A 16260-nucleotide genomic window follows, 5' to 3' on the forward strand; every position below is an offset into this window, starting at 1 on the left:
AAGACTAGTGGTTCAAATCCACCAGCCACTCCTCAGAAGGAAGGTTGGGCAATCTACTTCTGTAGTGATACTACCTCGGAAACCCAGGGAGGGGTAGCTATGAGTCGGATCTGAATTGATAATTGACAGCAGTGGTTTTTTTTTTTTTTTGGTTTGGTTTCCATGGGTGTTGAGTGTACATCTAAGTAAAATGAAATCCTTGTTGACAACTTCAATATTTTCTGTTTATCACAATGTTGCTTATTAGCCAAGCTGTGAGGATTTTTGTTTTCTTTATGTTGAGGTGTAATACATATCAAAGTCTGCAGTTTTTGATCTTCATCAGTAAATACTTCAAGTCTTCTTCACTTTCAGCAAGCGATGTTGTGAAATCTCAATATTGCAGGTTGTTAATGAATTTTTCTCCAATTCTGGTGCTGTGTTCACAGCTTGGCTTCTAAAATTATTTGCTCAACATACAGATTGAGTTAGTGAAAGGATACAACCCTGGCACACACCTTTCCTGATTTTAAACCATGGGATATTCCATTTGAACAACTGTCTCTTGGTCTATGTACAGGTTCCTCATGAGCACAATTAAGTGTTCTGGAATTCCTATTCTTTGCAATGTTATCCATAATTTGTTATGATGCACACAGTTGAATGCATTGACATCATCAATAAAACACAGCTAAATCTTTCTGCTTTTCTTTACTTTCAGCCAAAATCCATTGGACATTAGAAATTATATCCCTTATTCTATGTCCTCTTCTGAATCCAGCTTGAATTTCTGGCAGTTCCCTATTTATGTACTGTACAGCCATTATTGAATTATTTTCAGCACAATTTTACTTGCCTGCAATATCAGTGATATTGTTCAATAATTTATACATTTTGCTTGATCGTCTTTCTTTGGAATGGGCATGGATTCATGGATCTCTTCCAGTAGGGTGACTAGATAGCTATCTTGCAAACTTCTTGGCATAGACTAGTAAGAGATTCTAGCACTGCATCTTTTTTTTTTTTTTTTTTTAACATTTCAATTGTTATTCTGCCATTTCCTTGAACCTTATTTTGCAGCAATGCCTTCTGTATAGGTTGGACTTCTTCCTTTACTATCATCGGTTCTTAATCATATGATACTTCCTGAAATGCTTGAACATTGACCAATTGTTTTTGAAACAGTGGCTTTGTGTATTCCATTCATTTTCTTTGATTCCTCCTGTATCATTTACTTTTTGCCCATAGAATCCTTCAATATTTCAACTTGAGGCTCGATTTTTTTCTTTAGTTCTCTTAGTTTGAGAAATGCTGAGTGTGTTCTTCCCTTTTGATTTTCTAATTCCTGGTCTTTGCACATTTCATTATATTACTTTACTTTGTCTTCCTGAGCTGCACTTTTCAACTTTCTCTTCAACTCTTTTAGTTCATTTCATCTCCTATTTGCTTTTACTACTGTATGTTCAAGAGCATGTTTCAGAGTCTTTTCTGACATCCAATTTTGTCTTTTCTTCCTTTGTTATTTTTAATGACCTTTTTCTTTCTTTATATATGATGTCTTTGATGACATCCCACAGCTTGTATGCCCTTCAGTCATTCAAAGACATTATGGGAAGAAAGAGCAAATGTCCAGTGAAGTGAGGACAGTGGTTGCATTTCTATTATGAAAGGATCCAGTGAAATTAGGCTGCCCTTAAAGATCTGACAATCACTCGCCTCATATTCATGTGAGAGCTGGACAATGAATAAGGAAGACTGAAGAAGAGTCAATGCATTTGAGTTGTGGTGTTGGCGAAGGATACTGAAAGTACCATCGACTGCCAAAAGGACTAACACATCTGTCCCGGAAGAAGTGCAGCCAGAATGTTCCTTGGAAGCAAGAATGGCCAGACTTCTCATATACTTTGTTCATGTAGTAAGAAGAGACTATTCCCTGGAGAAGGATATCATGCTTGGTAAAGTGAAGGGTCAAAGAAAAAGGGGAAGGCCCTCAACAAGATGGATTGACATAGTGTCTGCAATGATGGGCTCAGGTATAGCAAGGATCGTGGGGCTGGCATAGGACTGAGCAGCATTTTGTTCTGTTGTTACTATGAGTTGAAGCCAACTCAATGACATCTAAAAACAATAACAAGCATTTGGCTGGACTCCAAAATGTATAATAACATACTGGGATTCACATATTGGTAAATGTGATGACAATGAGTACTCCAGGGAAAATGAGGAACAATATGGATATAATCTTTGTTTGGTGCCTTTTAGAGTCTCCAATATAGGAACATTCTGAGAAATTCAGTAACATAATTTCTTTTCTTTTTCTTTTTAAATTCATTCTCTGTTTTTGTATTTTCCAACTTTATATTTACAGTATGAAATATTTCTAGCCACCACAGTTGAATCAGTGTATATCCTAAACTCAGAACATCTTTCTATCCAGAAGAAGTAAACAACAAACTATATTGCTGGAAATACTACCCAGTAGTAAAAAATATCAGGAGCTCTGGTAGCATAGTGCCTAAGGCGCTTGACTGCTAACCAGAAGGTTGGCGGTTCAAACCCACCAGCCACTCCTCGGAAGGAAGGTGGGCAATCCTACTTCTGTAGTGATACTGCCTCGGAAACCCAAGGAGGGGTCGCTATGAGTCGGGGCCGACTCGACGGCACATAACAACAACACAACAGTAAAATACCATTCTCTCCTATGCTAGAACTAATATCAAATGCAATTATACTGTCAAAGCATCATCAAGTTCTGATATATCATGGAGAGGCATTGATAAACTATTTTTTTAAAAAATATTTTAAAATAAAGAATTGTGAAATCTCTATGAGTTAAGGGTTGAGAAAGGGGGACAGTGTAGCCAGGATCAAAATATATAATGTTTGGACCCAGGCATTTGAATTTCTTAAAAGAAATTTACAGGTAATTATGTACAGATTTAATTGATTAATCTATATTACAGATGTGATGTTGTTGTTGTTGTTATGTGCCTTCGAGTCAGCCCCGACTCATAGCGACGTGATAGGCTATACTAATATGCGCATTTGGAAAAGTCATGACAACTGAAATAACTTCCAAAATAAATTTACAAAAAATAACTGTCAATTCTTAGACAACCATCAGTCTTTTTCACTACCCTCTTTGCAGGTTCCCACACATGGATGAATCAGCAACTTATTTTGATCTTTGTGTCACCCTGTAGATAATTTAAAATCCAGAAAAAAAGTATCTAATTAGTATAGCTTTGTTCAAATGCTATCCCTTTGTTTGGGTCAATATAGTGGGTTACATTGCTTGATAGACCAACCCAACAATTCAGTTTGAATGTTGATGTTGTTAGTTGCTGTCGATTTGGCTCTGATTCAAGGTGACCCCTTGTACAACAGAACGAAACACTGCCTGGTGGTGAGCCGTTCTCACAGTATTTGCTATATTTGAGCCCATCGTTGCAGCCACTGTTTCAATCCGTCTTGTTGAAGGTCTTCCCCTTTGTCTCTGACACTCCACTTTACCTGTTTGAATACTCATAATCAAATAAGGAAAAAAAATGATTATAATAGTAAAACAACATGTTCTGGACATACATCTTTGCTTATGTGTGCTGCACTTTTGTATTTCTTATGTAAACTGTGTACTCTCTTATTTGACCATTTTCCTTTCATGTATTAGTTTTTTTCATGTTTATTTTAAGATATTTTTACATAAATATTAACCTTATCATTTTGTGTATGTTTCAGATATTTTCTTCCAGTTTATCGTTTGTGTTTTCCTTATTGCATTTTTACACAAACAATGTTATGCTAATGTTTCACAGCAACAAACAAAAAATTAGCATAGCGTGTTTATAGAAATACCTTCAGAAGAGAGCATGGTTAGCAGAAAACATCTAACACATATTATTTATGTATAAATCTGTGTGTGTGTGTGTGTGTGTGTATTTTGTCCATATAAACATTTAAAATTTTCACTTGGCCTTGTCTGAAAATTCCATGCTAAATTATTTCTCAATTTTATTTAAGTTTAAGGAAACTTCTTCCTTTGGTTAAGGTTATTGAAATATTTTTATATATCTTTTGGTGCTTTTACATTTTATATTAAATTCCATTATTCTGAGCTATTTCATCATATGATAAAATTATATGTTTGTCAAAGTATTGCTGTCATTCTTTTTGCATGATTGATACATTTGTTGATTCTTATGATAGATCTACTGTTTTGTTATGTTGTTGTTGTTGTTTTTGTGTGCCATCGAGTCCAACCCAACTCATAGCGACCCCACCTTGGGTTTCCGAGGCAATATCACTACAGAAGTAGATTGCCCCATCTTCCTTCTGAGGAGTGGCTGGTGGGTTTGAAACGCCAGCCTCTGGTTATCAGTCAAGTGCCTTAGGCACTATGCTACCAGAGCTCCTCTGTTCTAACTCTCAAATTTTTCTCTCAAAATTTAGTGACATTTACTCTCGCCATTATATTCAGTTCTTAAAAAATGTGTTTGAATTAATTTTTATTGAATTTTGATTTTCATTTTTATTACAATGAGAATGGTAAAGACCACACTGAGAGTCTCCAGTAGCAGACTTTCACTTCATTTGGAGAGCTCGTTCTCTGTTGTTATCCTAGATGCAAATGCCACAGGAAGCTATACTTAGAAGAACCATAACCAAAAACCAAACTCACTGCTGTCCAGTCAGATCTGACTCATAGCAACCCCTCCTTGGGTTTCTGAGGCAGTATCACTATGGGAGTAGATTGCCCAACCTTCCTTCTGAGGAGTGGTTGGTGGGTTTGAACTGCCAGCCTTCTGGCTAGCAGTCAAGTGCTTTAGGCACTACTCCACCAGCTATACTGTTCAGTCCTGTCACTGACTTGCCCACTGCCTAACTCCTCCCATCCATGTTTGTAGCTATCCCTTATCATCAGTCTCCTAGGAGTGTGTCCTTTCTCAGTGGTTCTTTCAGTGTATTACATTGCAAGTTACTCTTTTCCATAAAATCTCTCTATGAATGTAATACCACATGAGATTTATACATTTTAGTTTCATTACCATTTCTAGTTTGTTTCTTATTTTACCAATGCTACAATGGATTTATTTATATATATTCCATATGCCACCTTGAACCATCAGTTATTCTTTTTTTTAAAAAAAATATTTTTTTTCCTCTTTATCATGTAAATTTATTTCCCTTTTTTTTTAATGCATCCACCCTCTCACACTCCCTTAATGTTTTTTTCTTTATTCATAAGAACAGTCATTTTTTGATATATTGAAAAGATACTAATCTCTAGTCTGAATTACCTATTAGAATTTCAAAACTCTGTGAATACTTTCATTTTTATCTCTCATTATTTTTAACACTACAATGCATGTTTTATTGTTTGTTTCCATTATTCTCTCACTCTGTCCCCAAGTCTTCTATTTAAGGATGTCTGAAACTACAGTCTGTGTTGTAAAAATAGTTCTTTTTCCTGATGGTGCTTATTGTGATATAATTGAATATACTCCTTGAAGGTGCATATTTGTTAGGAATGATGAAATATAACATATATATTCCTCTTTAGTGTTCCTAGAGTAAATTTTTTTTTTCTCATCACAACGTTAAAATAAATATGCACATCTCTTGCTGTTGTATCTAGGAGCTCTGGTGGCATAGTGCCTAAGGCATTTGACTGCTAACCAGAAGGCTGGCAGTGTAAACCCACCGGACACTCCTTGGAAGGAAAGTTGGGCAATCTACTTCCGTAGTGATACCGCCTCAGAAAACCAAGGAGGGGTCGCTATGAGTCGGATCTGACTTGATGACAGTGAGTGAGTGAGTGAGTTAGCTATTGTATCTACTGCACAATCTGCTGGAACTTCCCCAAACCCACTGACATTGAGTCAATTCTGACTCATAGTGACCCCTATGGGGTTTCCAAGGCTATAAAACTTTACAGAAGTAGATCGCCTCATCTTCTGCTCACAGAGCAGCTGATGGGTTTGAACTGCTGACCTTCTGGTTAGTAGCCAAATGCCTTACCCATTGTACCACTCGCACTCCTGACTTAGGAAAAGTTAATATCAAGATTTTTATATACTTGTGATATCTGTTCCCCTCTGATTCTAAGCTTCATGAAAATACAGATAGTTTATTCTCATATCATCTCTAAATAACAAGTACTTTTTAAATTGAAATAAATTACAAAATAATATTTTTAAATTATGTAAATCATTTTCCAGATAGTTCAGTATAATTAGGTATAAAAAACTGTGAGATAGCAGCTTTACAGAAATCTTTAGTTTCAAGTACCTAAACCAAATGCAAAAATATATATAATTTTAAAAGTAAAATTTAACAACCTACAGATTCACCTATTCCAAATATTACACATATTTCCATAGTGAAGCCTCCGAATATGTTCTCCCATTAAAATGAATGCATAACTTAAAAATATATAACATATTCTACATATTTATTACTTACTTTATCTAAAAATAATTTTATATTACAGAAAATATAGCATATTTTATTTAAATAAAATCTCTCCTGATTCAGAACTTATGGTCCATTGCATGTGTTTCTTTTTATGGAATCTTGTACTGTCAGAAATCTGAACAAAATACTTAAAGAGCTAAGAAAATGTGAGCCAAAATGTAATCCAGTTCTACTGGAAATTTCTGGAAAAAACAAGAGTTGTTATTTTTCTAATGTAAAAGTGAAGCACTATACTGAGTCATTCGATCTTTTGTTATTAATTACAAAATACGATGCAGACAATCCTGTAAGCCTCTGCCCCACAATGAAATGTATAAATAATTTTGTTTTGCCTTAGTCACTATAGGGGTAGAATTTAAAAATAAATTTCTGCCTGTATATTAAAATTCTACAGGTTAATAAAAGTAACAAAAATCATAACCTGTTGCCACAATTTAAAGTGGCACATGAAATTGCCTGCCTTGCACCAGAATTTTCCTTTCTGGTAATACAGCTCTAGAATTAACTTTGTACATCTATCAACCAATGCATTATGTCTTAAAAGATGTTGGGAAATCTGAACTTTTTTTTTTACTCATCTCACAGAGGAAGGGATAATAGTTGATTCAGGTTGATTCAGGGGCAGCTGGAGAAAAGATCCATGTTTCACTATTCAGAGGCCTTTGTTAGTTTACCTAAGGTTTATAATTTTTTGTTAGAAGTTATGTAATCTATGACATGGGAGGGCATTATTATGATTGATCTTTCTATAGGCTGAAATAATGGTGGATGCACATTACAGTTGAAGAGGCATCCCTTTGAAGCTGACATATCAACATCACAGGAAAAAATGAATTAAAATTGTTAAATGCAGATTAGATAGAGACTAAGACTTTTAGAGACATAAATGCTTCATGCCTAGATTTTTTAAAGTGGCTTCAAGAGCAATAATGTCAATTAGATTAAGGCATGTATAGATGCAATCTGGAGATAGGAAAAGAAAGATAGACATTATTAAGGATATGCTTTCTAGACTATAAATATATATTCAAAATCAAAAGGAACATCACCAACCTGGAAATTCAGCCTGATTATAGTGAGAGAATTGTGACAATTATCTAATTTTGTAACTTTAAGATTAATATGTAGCTGTGTGCATGCAAGTATGAACACAAATTGAACTGTGTAATAGGAGGTAAGTATGCTTCCCTCTAGGTCAGAATACTTAAATCAGAATATACACCTCTTTTAAAGCAAACTCTTGAAGTAAACTATTTTCTTAAATAAGAAGGAAGAAAAAGAAGAGGAGAGTTGATAGCAGATGATGAAGTAATTTTTGGTCCTTCAAACTTGCAATTCTCCCATACAAAGTGTTATGAATATGTATAATTAAATAAACATTCACTATGCACCTGTATCTATGTAACACTATTTATGAATCTCATGTTAGTTTCTTCTAAGTATCCAATAATATCATTTTATAATATGTAATGAAAATATGAACTGTGTACATGGCCATGCATTTTTCCATTTTTAAATGTTCAATCTGATTTCCAGTATGATAAAACGAATTATAGATAAATGACAATATCATTTATTTTCTTTGGCTTAAGAAAACATGAAATTGGAATATAAAGAAATCCCTACACATTGTATTTAAGAAATCTGACTATAAGATTCTTTCTAAGATTATGGAATCAATCTAGTTTTCCCAACTTCTTTCTTGAAAAAAAATTTTCTGGTGCTCTATTTTTAGTACTGTTATGCACAAATGCAAGCTTACTAATGTTTCCATATAAATGCTATCTTAAAATGTATTAAAAATGGGAAGTAGCTGTCTGCAATCTCACCTGGAATTTATCTCAATTTGTTTCTACTGATATTGAATATCCACTGTTCATTAGGGAGAGCTGTAGTAGTGGCTGTTGAGAAAATATGATAACAAAGCATCTAACACAGAGCTGTAAAACATATATGGTGATGAAGGACCTGTTTTAAAAATATCTATTGTGGATAGATAGTAAAATGTCTAGGAGAACCAATTCTACAATGACCAACATTAAAAACTCAAGGATAATTCATCTGCTTCATAAATCATTTTAAGTTTTAATTCTAAGTCACTTTCATAAATATCTCCTCCTCAGAATAAATTCAGTATGTGCTATGCACATTATTGCATTGCAAAATGTTTATAATTACTAATTATTTAAGCAAACCTTTTGAAATTGAGAGGTGAAAAATACAGGGCACAATGACAAAATTTCCACAAGTGGGCATATATGTCACTTTCCAAGAGCAACTGTTTAACAGTCATTCTTCATTCACTCACTTAAAGCTAGAGCCTCACATCTGCTGGTGTGTGCAGCTTTAATGAATCAGTGACCAAGTACAATCTTATATTTTGACCTTGATCAGTCTCGGTCATGCTTGGCCCCCATCAGAGCTGTGTCTTCATCTTCACTTTCTGTTTCCAATGTTGTAAGCAGGTTTCATTATTGTCCACTGGCTACAGTTTCAGATTGGAACTAGGAGGACTCTCCATACTGTCCAATTTAAATTTCCATGTTAGGGAGTTCCCTTTGGGAGTATTCTGACAAAACACCGAGAAAAGGGAGTGGGAAGCACAGAGGAATGGCATGTTGACAAAAGTACACAACTTTTAGTGAAGGGAAAATATAATTAAATTGCCAATATCCTAGGGATATTAGCAGTGATACTCTGGTGGTGCAGTCCTAAAGCATTTGACTGCTAACCAGAAGGTTTGCAGTTCAAACCCATCAGCCACTCTGCAGGAGGCAGATGAGGCGATCTCCTTCTGTAAAGATTTACCACCCTAGAAACCCAATAGGAGTCACTATGAGTTGAAATAGACTCATTACCAGTATTTTATTTTTTATTTTTTTTAGTATCTTGGAGAAAGTATAACATAATTTGCATGCACTATTTTGTTTATTTCTGAAAATAGCTCAGTGACCAGGTGATGATAACTCCATTTTAAAGATAAGGTAACAGGCTCAGAATGATTAATTAATTTTCCAGACTGAATGAATGACGTAATGAATGAATCTCTATGGAAAACTGCATGGATTGAATGGATTTAAAGGTTGAGATAAAGAGAGGTCAATTTTTCAATCCATTTAGCAATGGAATTGCAGAGACTAAGCTACTCTGACAGTCACATGGGTTTATGTTTGGGGGTAGGATGCCGCTGAAGAACCAAAGATGACAATTTTAAAAGAAAACAAGAATGAATAACAGATGAAACATCATCATGGAATAGAAGAACAATGGTGAGTCAAATGGATAGTTAGGCATTCACCAGAAGAAATTAGCTCACAGATAAACTATTTGGCTCCTAGCATATTTTGAAAAGTTTTCTTAGACTACAATGCCCGTAAGTGGAGAACTTAGGAGAGATAGGTAAATAGCTACATTTATATAACTGATGAAAATGAAGAGGTATGGATTTTTTTTTAATAATTATTAAAGAAATGAAAACAATTGTGTAAAACCTTTCCACATAAGAGGCTCACCAGAACGTAGACTGTTTTAGATATGTGTTGACAATTTAAAACATTTTCAAACTTATACAAATTCTGTCAAACAATAGAAAATGAGGGCATCCTCTGCAACTCATTTTATAAAGGAATGTAATTTTGATTAAAAAAAAAAAAAAAGAGAGAGAGGTTGTATGAGAAAGAAAAATAGAAGTTTCATTGTGCTTATGAATATAGATGCCAAACTTCTAGAAAAGAATAAACAGTTCACAAAACAAATTTTCTGTAAAAATAATACACAATGACCAATTAGGTGACTGAAAAGATTCTAAGCATGTTTTAATAATGCAGAAGTATATAAATGTAGATCCGCACAGTAACAGAGAGTAGCCATGTGAACATCTCAAAAGGTGCAAAAATATTTAGCACTCATTCAAGATAAAAATTCTTACTACACTAGAAGTGGATGGGAAATTCATTAATAATAGTGTCAACCAGAAAAGAAAAAAAAAAAAAGAAAAGAAAAGAGAACACAATCAACAAATATTGTCCTAAATGGCAAAATGCTGTAAGTATTCCCTTTAAAACTAACAGAATATGTAAAATGAGAATATGTAAGATCAACATGTAAAATTACTATTTTTGTATACCTGCCTGCAAAAAAAAAAACATTAATATTAATGTCATTAAACATAGTTTAGAAACTGTTACAATATTAAGTAAACCTGTAAAACAACCAAGGATAAATTTAACAGAATATGTATAAGACTTGTAAGAAAAAATTAGAAGTTCTTATGAAGGACATTAAAGAATACCTAAATAAATTGAATCACCTCATTCTTATTAAAAAGAGAACATAATTAATATCATAGTCATATTTCTCCCAAAATTGATCTATAGTTTTAATGCAACTCCAATAAAAATTTTGATTTTTTTTTGTATTGGTTTTTATTTTCATAGAATGTGACAGATTAACTTTATGTAAAGAAACTGTTGTTTATAGAAAAGGAAAGAGAATATATTAACTATGATTCTTCAGTGGAAGAAGTAGCAGAGAGACATGCCCTATGCGTTATGAAGACTCATTATAAAGCTATAGTAATTAGAGGTACGTAATATTAGTATGAGGATGGACAAATCCATGAACAGCACAATACACAGTCCAAAAGAAAATGTACCCATATATGAAAATTTGACTTATGATGAAAAGCACATGTCTGAATGTTGAATTATTAGCAAATGGGAAGATGTAGTAAACAAAATAAACTGAAAATGAAAATGGTGCAAGATAGCCAAAAGAAAGGAAGAGAAAAAATATATATAGAGAGAGAGATAAGAAAAGTAAAACTGAACATTTTAAGAGAGAATATGTATCAATCCCTTTCTAATTTCTGAGTTAAGGAAACTTTCCTTACGCAAGACAGGCTAAAGTTCTAAAACTTATGGAAAGATTGATAAATGTGAACACATTGAAACTCAACCTGTTTTCATTAAAAGAAACATTAATGAGAATAGTAGAATAAGACTTTAGCTTCTAGAAAATATTGCAAAACATAAAATCAAGCGGGATTGAAAACAAGAACATTTAGAATGATACAAATCAACAAGTTATAAAACAGTAGGAAAAAAAAAAAGACGAAGACATGAAAAGCCATTTCACAACTGAAGAAATGCCTGAAATTAGAACTGTGACAATAACAAGTGTTAGAGAAGATGGACTTGGTGGTTTTTGAGGGAAACTATATGACTTTGTGTTGCAGAGTTGCACATTAGTATAATCTACATCAACAACAACAATAATCTACATCAAAAATAGCCATTGCCCATGCATTAGAAAGTATGTCCAAGAATGCAGCACTTTTTAGGAAAAAAATAAATAAATAAACAATACAAAGGCCTATTGCCATGGATTCTAAAGGTGTATTCACATAAATAGTTCAGAAAATAGTAGTAGAGATAAAAGGACATCAGCTACAACAGGAATGAATTTTGATAACAACGATAAGTGGAAAATGTGAAAAAAAAATAACAGTATGTTACTTATGGTATGTACATAATAGCCCAAAATTAAAAATAATGCTTACCTCTGTGAAGGAGAAAATGAGGTACTATGGGGAAATGCACACAGAGGTGTATATATTAGGTATAGGAAATGTTCTAGCTCCTGGGATGGTGTTTGCTATTCAAGTATTTATTATATTATACGTGATATAAACCAAAAACCAAACTCACTGTCACCGAGTAGAATCTGAATCATAGCAACCCCTCCTTGGGTTTCCGAGGGAGTATCTCTACAGAAGTAGATTGCCTAATATTCCTTCCGAGAAGTGGCTGGTGAGTTTGAACCACCAGCTTCCTGATTAGTAGTCAAATGCCTTAGGTACGATTGCCACCAGAGTTCCCATACATGATATAAGCAAAAATAAAAACAAAAAAATTGACAGTGGACTGGAAAAAGATATTTGCAACATATCTAAGTGTAAATATCTACAATACGGTACATAAGGAAATTCATGGAAGTTATATTAAATATTCATGTTTACATTCACGGTGGAATTTCAGGTGATTTTATATATTTTCTATTTTATGTACTGCTTGAATCATTTTGAGCACCTATTTTATTGAGGCTAATTTAAATGCAAACTTTCACTCATAATATGTAAAGAATTTCTAGAACAAAAATCAAACAACTCAAAGAGAAAAGAGAAGAAAGGGGTGCATCTTTTGAAAATGCAATTTACAGAAGAGGTCACACAATTTCAGGAAACTGAAATATGCTCTATCTCACTAGTAAACAAGGAAGTTCAAGTTTAATAATAATAATTAAAAAAAACCAAGATGCTGTCTTTCACTCATTGTTCAGAGTAATCAAAGATGTTAATATGTATAGTGTTTTGTAGGTGCAAGGAAATGGGACCTACATATTTTACAATAGGAGCCATTCAAAGGGCAATATGATAGTTTAAGTAGAAAAGTTCCCTTCAAGAAAATTAGCCTTCAAAAACACATACATATGACCTCAAAAATTAACTTCAAATAATGTTAGCTACATTTTTTTAAATTAATAGTGAATCACTGGAGATATTTTAAAAATTCAAAAAGAAAAAAAATGTATATCCTATATAACATTAATTTTTTATACATTATTATGTGAAATTATATGTGCTTACATAGAAAAAATGCTTTGCACATTTTAAGTTAAAAAAGAAAACAAGTAAATGTGCAGTATTTATAGCATGATCTCATTCATATTTGAAATTTTTGTGTAATAAAGATCTATGTGCATACATTATATATGAAAATGTTATAGAAATATATCTTGGATGATTGCACAATATGTTATCAATTGTTATCTCTGTGGCAGGGAATGGGGAAGTGGCCAATTCCAAATATTATTGTCATATTTGAATTATTTTATTATAAGAAAATAGGCATTTATGATTGTGTAAGTAACTGGCTGCTTTTACTTACCTTTGTGACTATTTCCAAGTTAGGTTGTATTAATAACCATGCTGAGTGTAGTGGCAGGAGAAATAGTGAGCATTTATTACCACGGACCCAGCAATTAGGCTTGAGTGTTCCTGGGTAGCAAACACTGTAGACTGGGTCAAAAGAGAAGGTTAATCCTGCTTCCTATTTGCAAGTTCTAAATCAGAATGAAATTGAATCAGTAAGGTAGTACTCCAACTACAGCCTGATCAGTTTCTCCTAGCATTGTAATAAGCAAAAAATTGTCAACGACTTTATGTATTTATTGATAAAATAGTTACATTTAAATAGGTCAAAAAATATTTTTTGTTTGATAAAAATTATTAAAATAAAGTGGTATCTGTCATTTTGAATTACATGAACTGTAGATCACATCTGGGAGAACATATTATCAAAAACTGTAACTTGTTAATTTTGCTTTTTGTACCTTAAAGATTATAGAAAAATAAAAAGTAAAATATATTCATTATAGCATCTAGAATGTATAATTACAAAATATATTTAAATTAAAATCCTAATAAATTCATTTTAGAATTTTATTAAATATTTTACAATAAAATCATTGAGAAATTTTATTGTCTTCATAAAACAAAAATTTATTTTATTGAATAAAATACTAAGACTATATAACTGAAAAAATCCTAATTTTAAAATGTCAGTCATATGCCATGACATACTTATTTTTGCAGGTTAAATTTTTTCCGTGATGTTCCTGACTTCCGAGTGTTGGCCTGTGGTGGAGATGGAACTGTGGGATGGATTTTGGACTGCATAGGTAATGAAGACAAATATTTAGCATGGCTGGGGTGAGAGTAGTAACCTTAACTTCTTTGCATTTTATTTATTTATTTTATTAATGCATCATTATCGACAGATGGTATAGTGATAGAATTGGGCACCCAGCATGTTGCACACTATTTTCTGGTTTAGTATATTCTTCTGTGTTTTATATATTTAGTTGAAATAATATTTTATAATATCTGAAAATTCTGAATAATTTCTCATAACACTTTTTAGGTCCTCAAAATTGTTTTCAGATTGGGTTCTACAAAATGCATTTGTTTCAATGTATAGAGAGCCAAAGGTTTTGTAGGTAGATTGGAAATCTTAGTGTTTGTGATAAAGAATATGTCAGGTATTTATGTTTGTTTTGTTTAATCATGGGAGCACTGCATCTAACTTTCTGTGCACATTCCCATCTCCATCATCATCATTGTCATCATTATCAATGCTAATTTATCAGATAATTTATTATCTGGCAGACCTTGTGCTAAGATTTTACCTCATCTTTTCATCTTTATCATTTTGTGTAATCCTCACAAATCAATGACAGAGATGTTATTAATATTCCCATTTAGGTATAGGGAATCTAAGGCTTGAGAAAGTTAACTAATTAAAACAGTCTTATGTGAATCAACTAATGGACCTGGGTTTAGAAACCAGACTTTTAACCTTATTCTCTCTCTCTCTCTCTCTCTCTCTCTCTCTCTCTATATATATATATATATATATATTTCAGTCAAACATAAAACTCTTCATTATTATAAACATTTTTATAAACAAACAAAACAGGTACATGATTGGAGGAAAAAGGTAGGCATGTGTTATACACACACTAAAAAAAAAAAAAAAAAACTTCATATATCAGAGAAAAGAACAAAATAACCTGAATTTCAGAGCAAATTCTGAACTGATTACTAGTTCAAAAAATAGATCATGAATAGTCTTTATACAGAGATCATTCCAAAATAAATGTTTACTTCCTTAGCTCTTTATTTCAGTTATTGCCTTGACCAATCCTGTTAAATATACACATATATATTTGTTGTTGTTGTTGTGTGCCATTGAGTCAGACCTGACTTCTCATAGCGACCCCTCCTTGGGTTTCCGAGGCGGTATCACTACAGATTGCCCAACCTTCCTTCTGAGGAGTGGCTGGTGGGTTTGTTTCAATTTGTATATATATATATATATATAAATTGAAAGAAACTTCATGTTTGTACATGTTGTCAGGGCACTTTTGGTAAGCATCAAACAGCTTAAATCTCGACTAATACTAAAAAAAAAATGGAACATGTTTCTAGGCTTTCCAAGAAAAGACATAAACAATATTTTTAAATTATATTAAGGGGAAAAACTAGAATTCAAGAATTGTTAAAATTAAGAGTTGGTTGAGAAGTGCCAGAGGACTTTGGTGATTTTAGGTAAAATAGTAGGTTGTTTTTGTACTTGTTTTAGCCTCTGAAATCGACACCTTGTCTGTTACACTGTGGTACCCCCACATAATCAGTGTAAACACACATACACATATTGACTTTGAGAGGCTCTGAGGAGGGAGAAGAAAAAAAAAAAAAGAAAGGAAAGAAAAGTAATATAATACATGTTTGTGGGATCCATTGAAGATGTGTGATGATTTTCACAAAAGAATTTCAGTGGCAGAGATCTTACTGCTCTGAACCCAAATCACTGTGTTATGCAAAGTTGAAAACCTGCTGATCTTGGTGTTACCCAACTCTTATGTTGTGGTCAATTTAGTCTGACACAAAGCAGCACTACAGGTAGAAACAACACTAAGGCATTAGTAGCAATTTATTCATATTTGGAATTCCACTGTTTTCAAAAGATTTTACTCTTTATAGTAAAATAAGGAGCTCTGGTGGTATAGTGGTTAAAGCATTTTATTGCTGAACAAAAGGTCAGTGATTTGTACCCACCAGCTGTTCTGTGGAAGAAAGATAAGGCAGTCTGCTTCTGTAAAGATTTACAGCTTTGGAGACCTACTGGAGGTTGCTATGAGTTGGAATTGACTCAATGGCAATGAGTTTGGTTTGGTTTAGTAATA

The 16260-nt window shown here is 33.0% G+C and overlaps 1 protein-coding gene across 1 annotated transcript in view; it reads left to right on the forward strand.

Annotated features, from left to right (window-relative positions):
- Window positions 1-16260, forward strand: part of DGKB (diacylglycerol kinase beta) — a 913416-nt gene that overhangs the window by 319239 nt on the left and 577917 nt on the right. Inside the window, exon 17 of the mRNA XM_007946219.1 lies at window positions 14108-14193. Coding sequence (XP_007944410.1) covers window positions 14108-14193 — 86 coding nt within the window. The remainder of the gene's footprint in view (window positions 1-14107; window positions 14194-16260) is intronic.

Source organism: Orycteropus afer, unplaced genomic scaffold (assembly GCF_000298275.1).
Source record: "Orycteropus afer afer isolate SDZICR_OR568_19922 unplaced genomic scaffold, OryAfe1.0 scaffold00008, whole genome shotgun sequence".
In the NCBI taxonomy this organism is placed as follows: Eukaryota; Metazoa; Chordata; class Mammalia; order Tubulidentata; family Orycteropodidae; genus Orycteropus; species Orycteropus afer.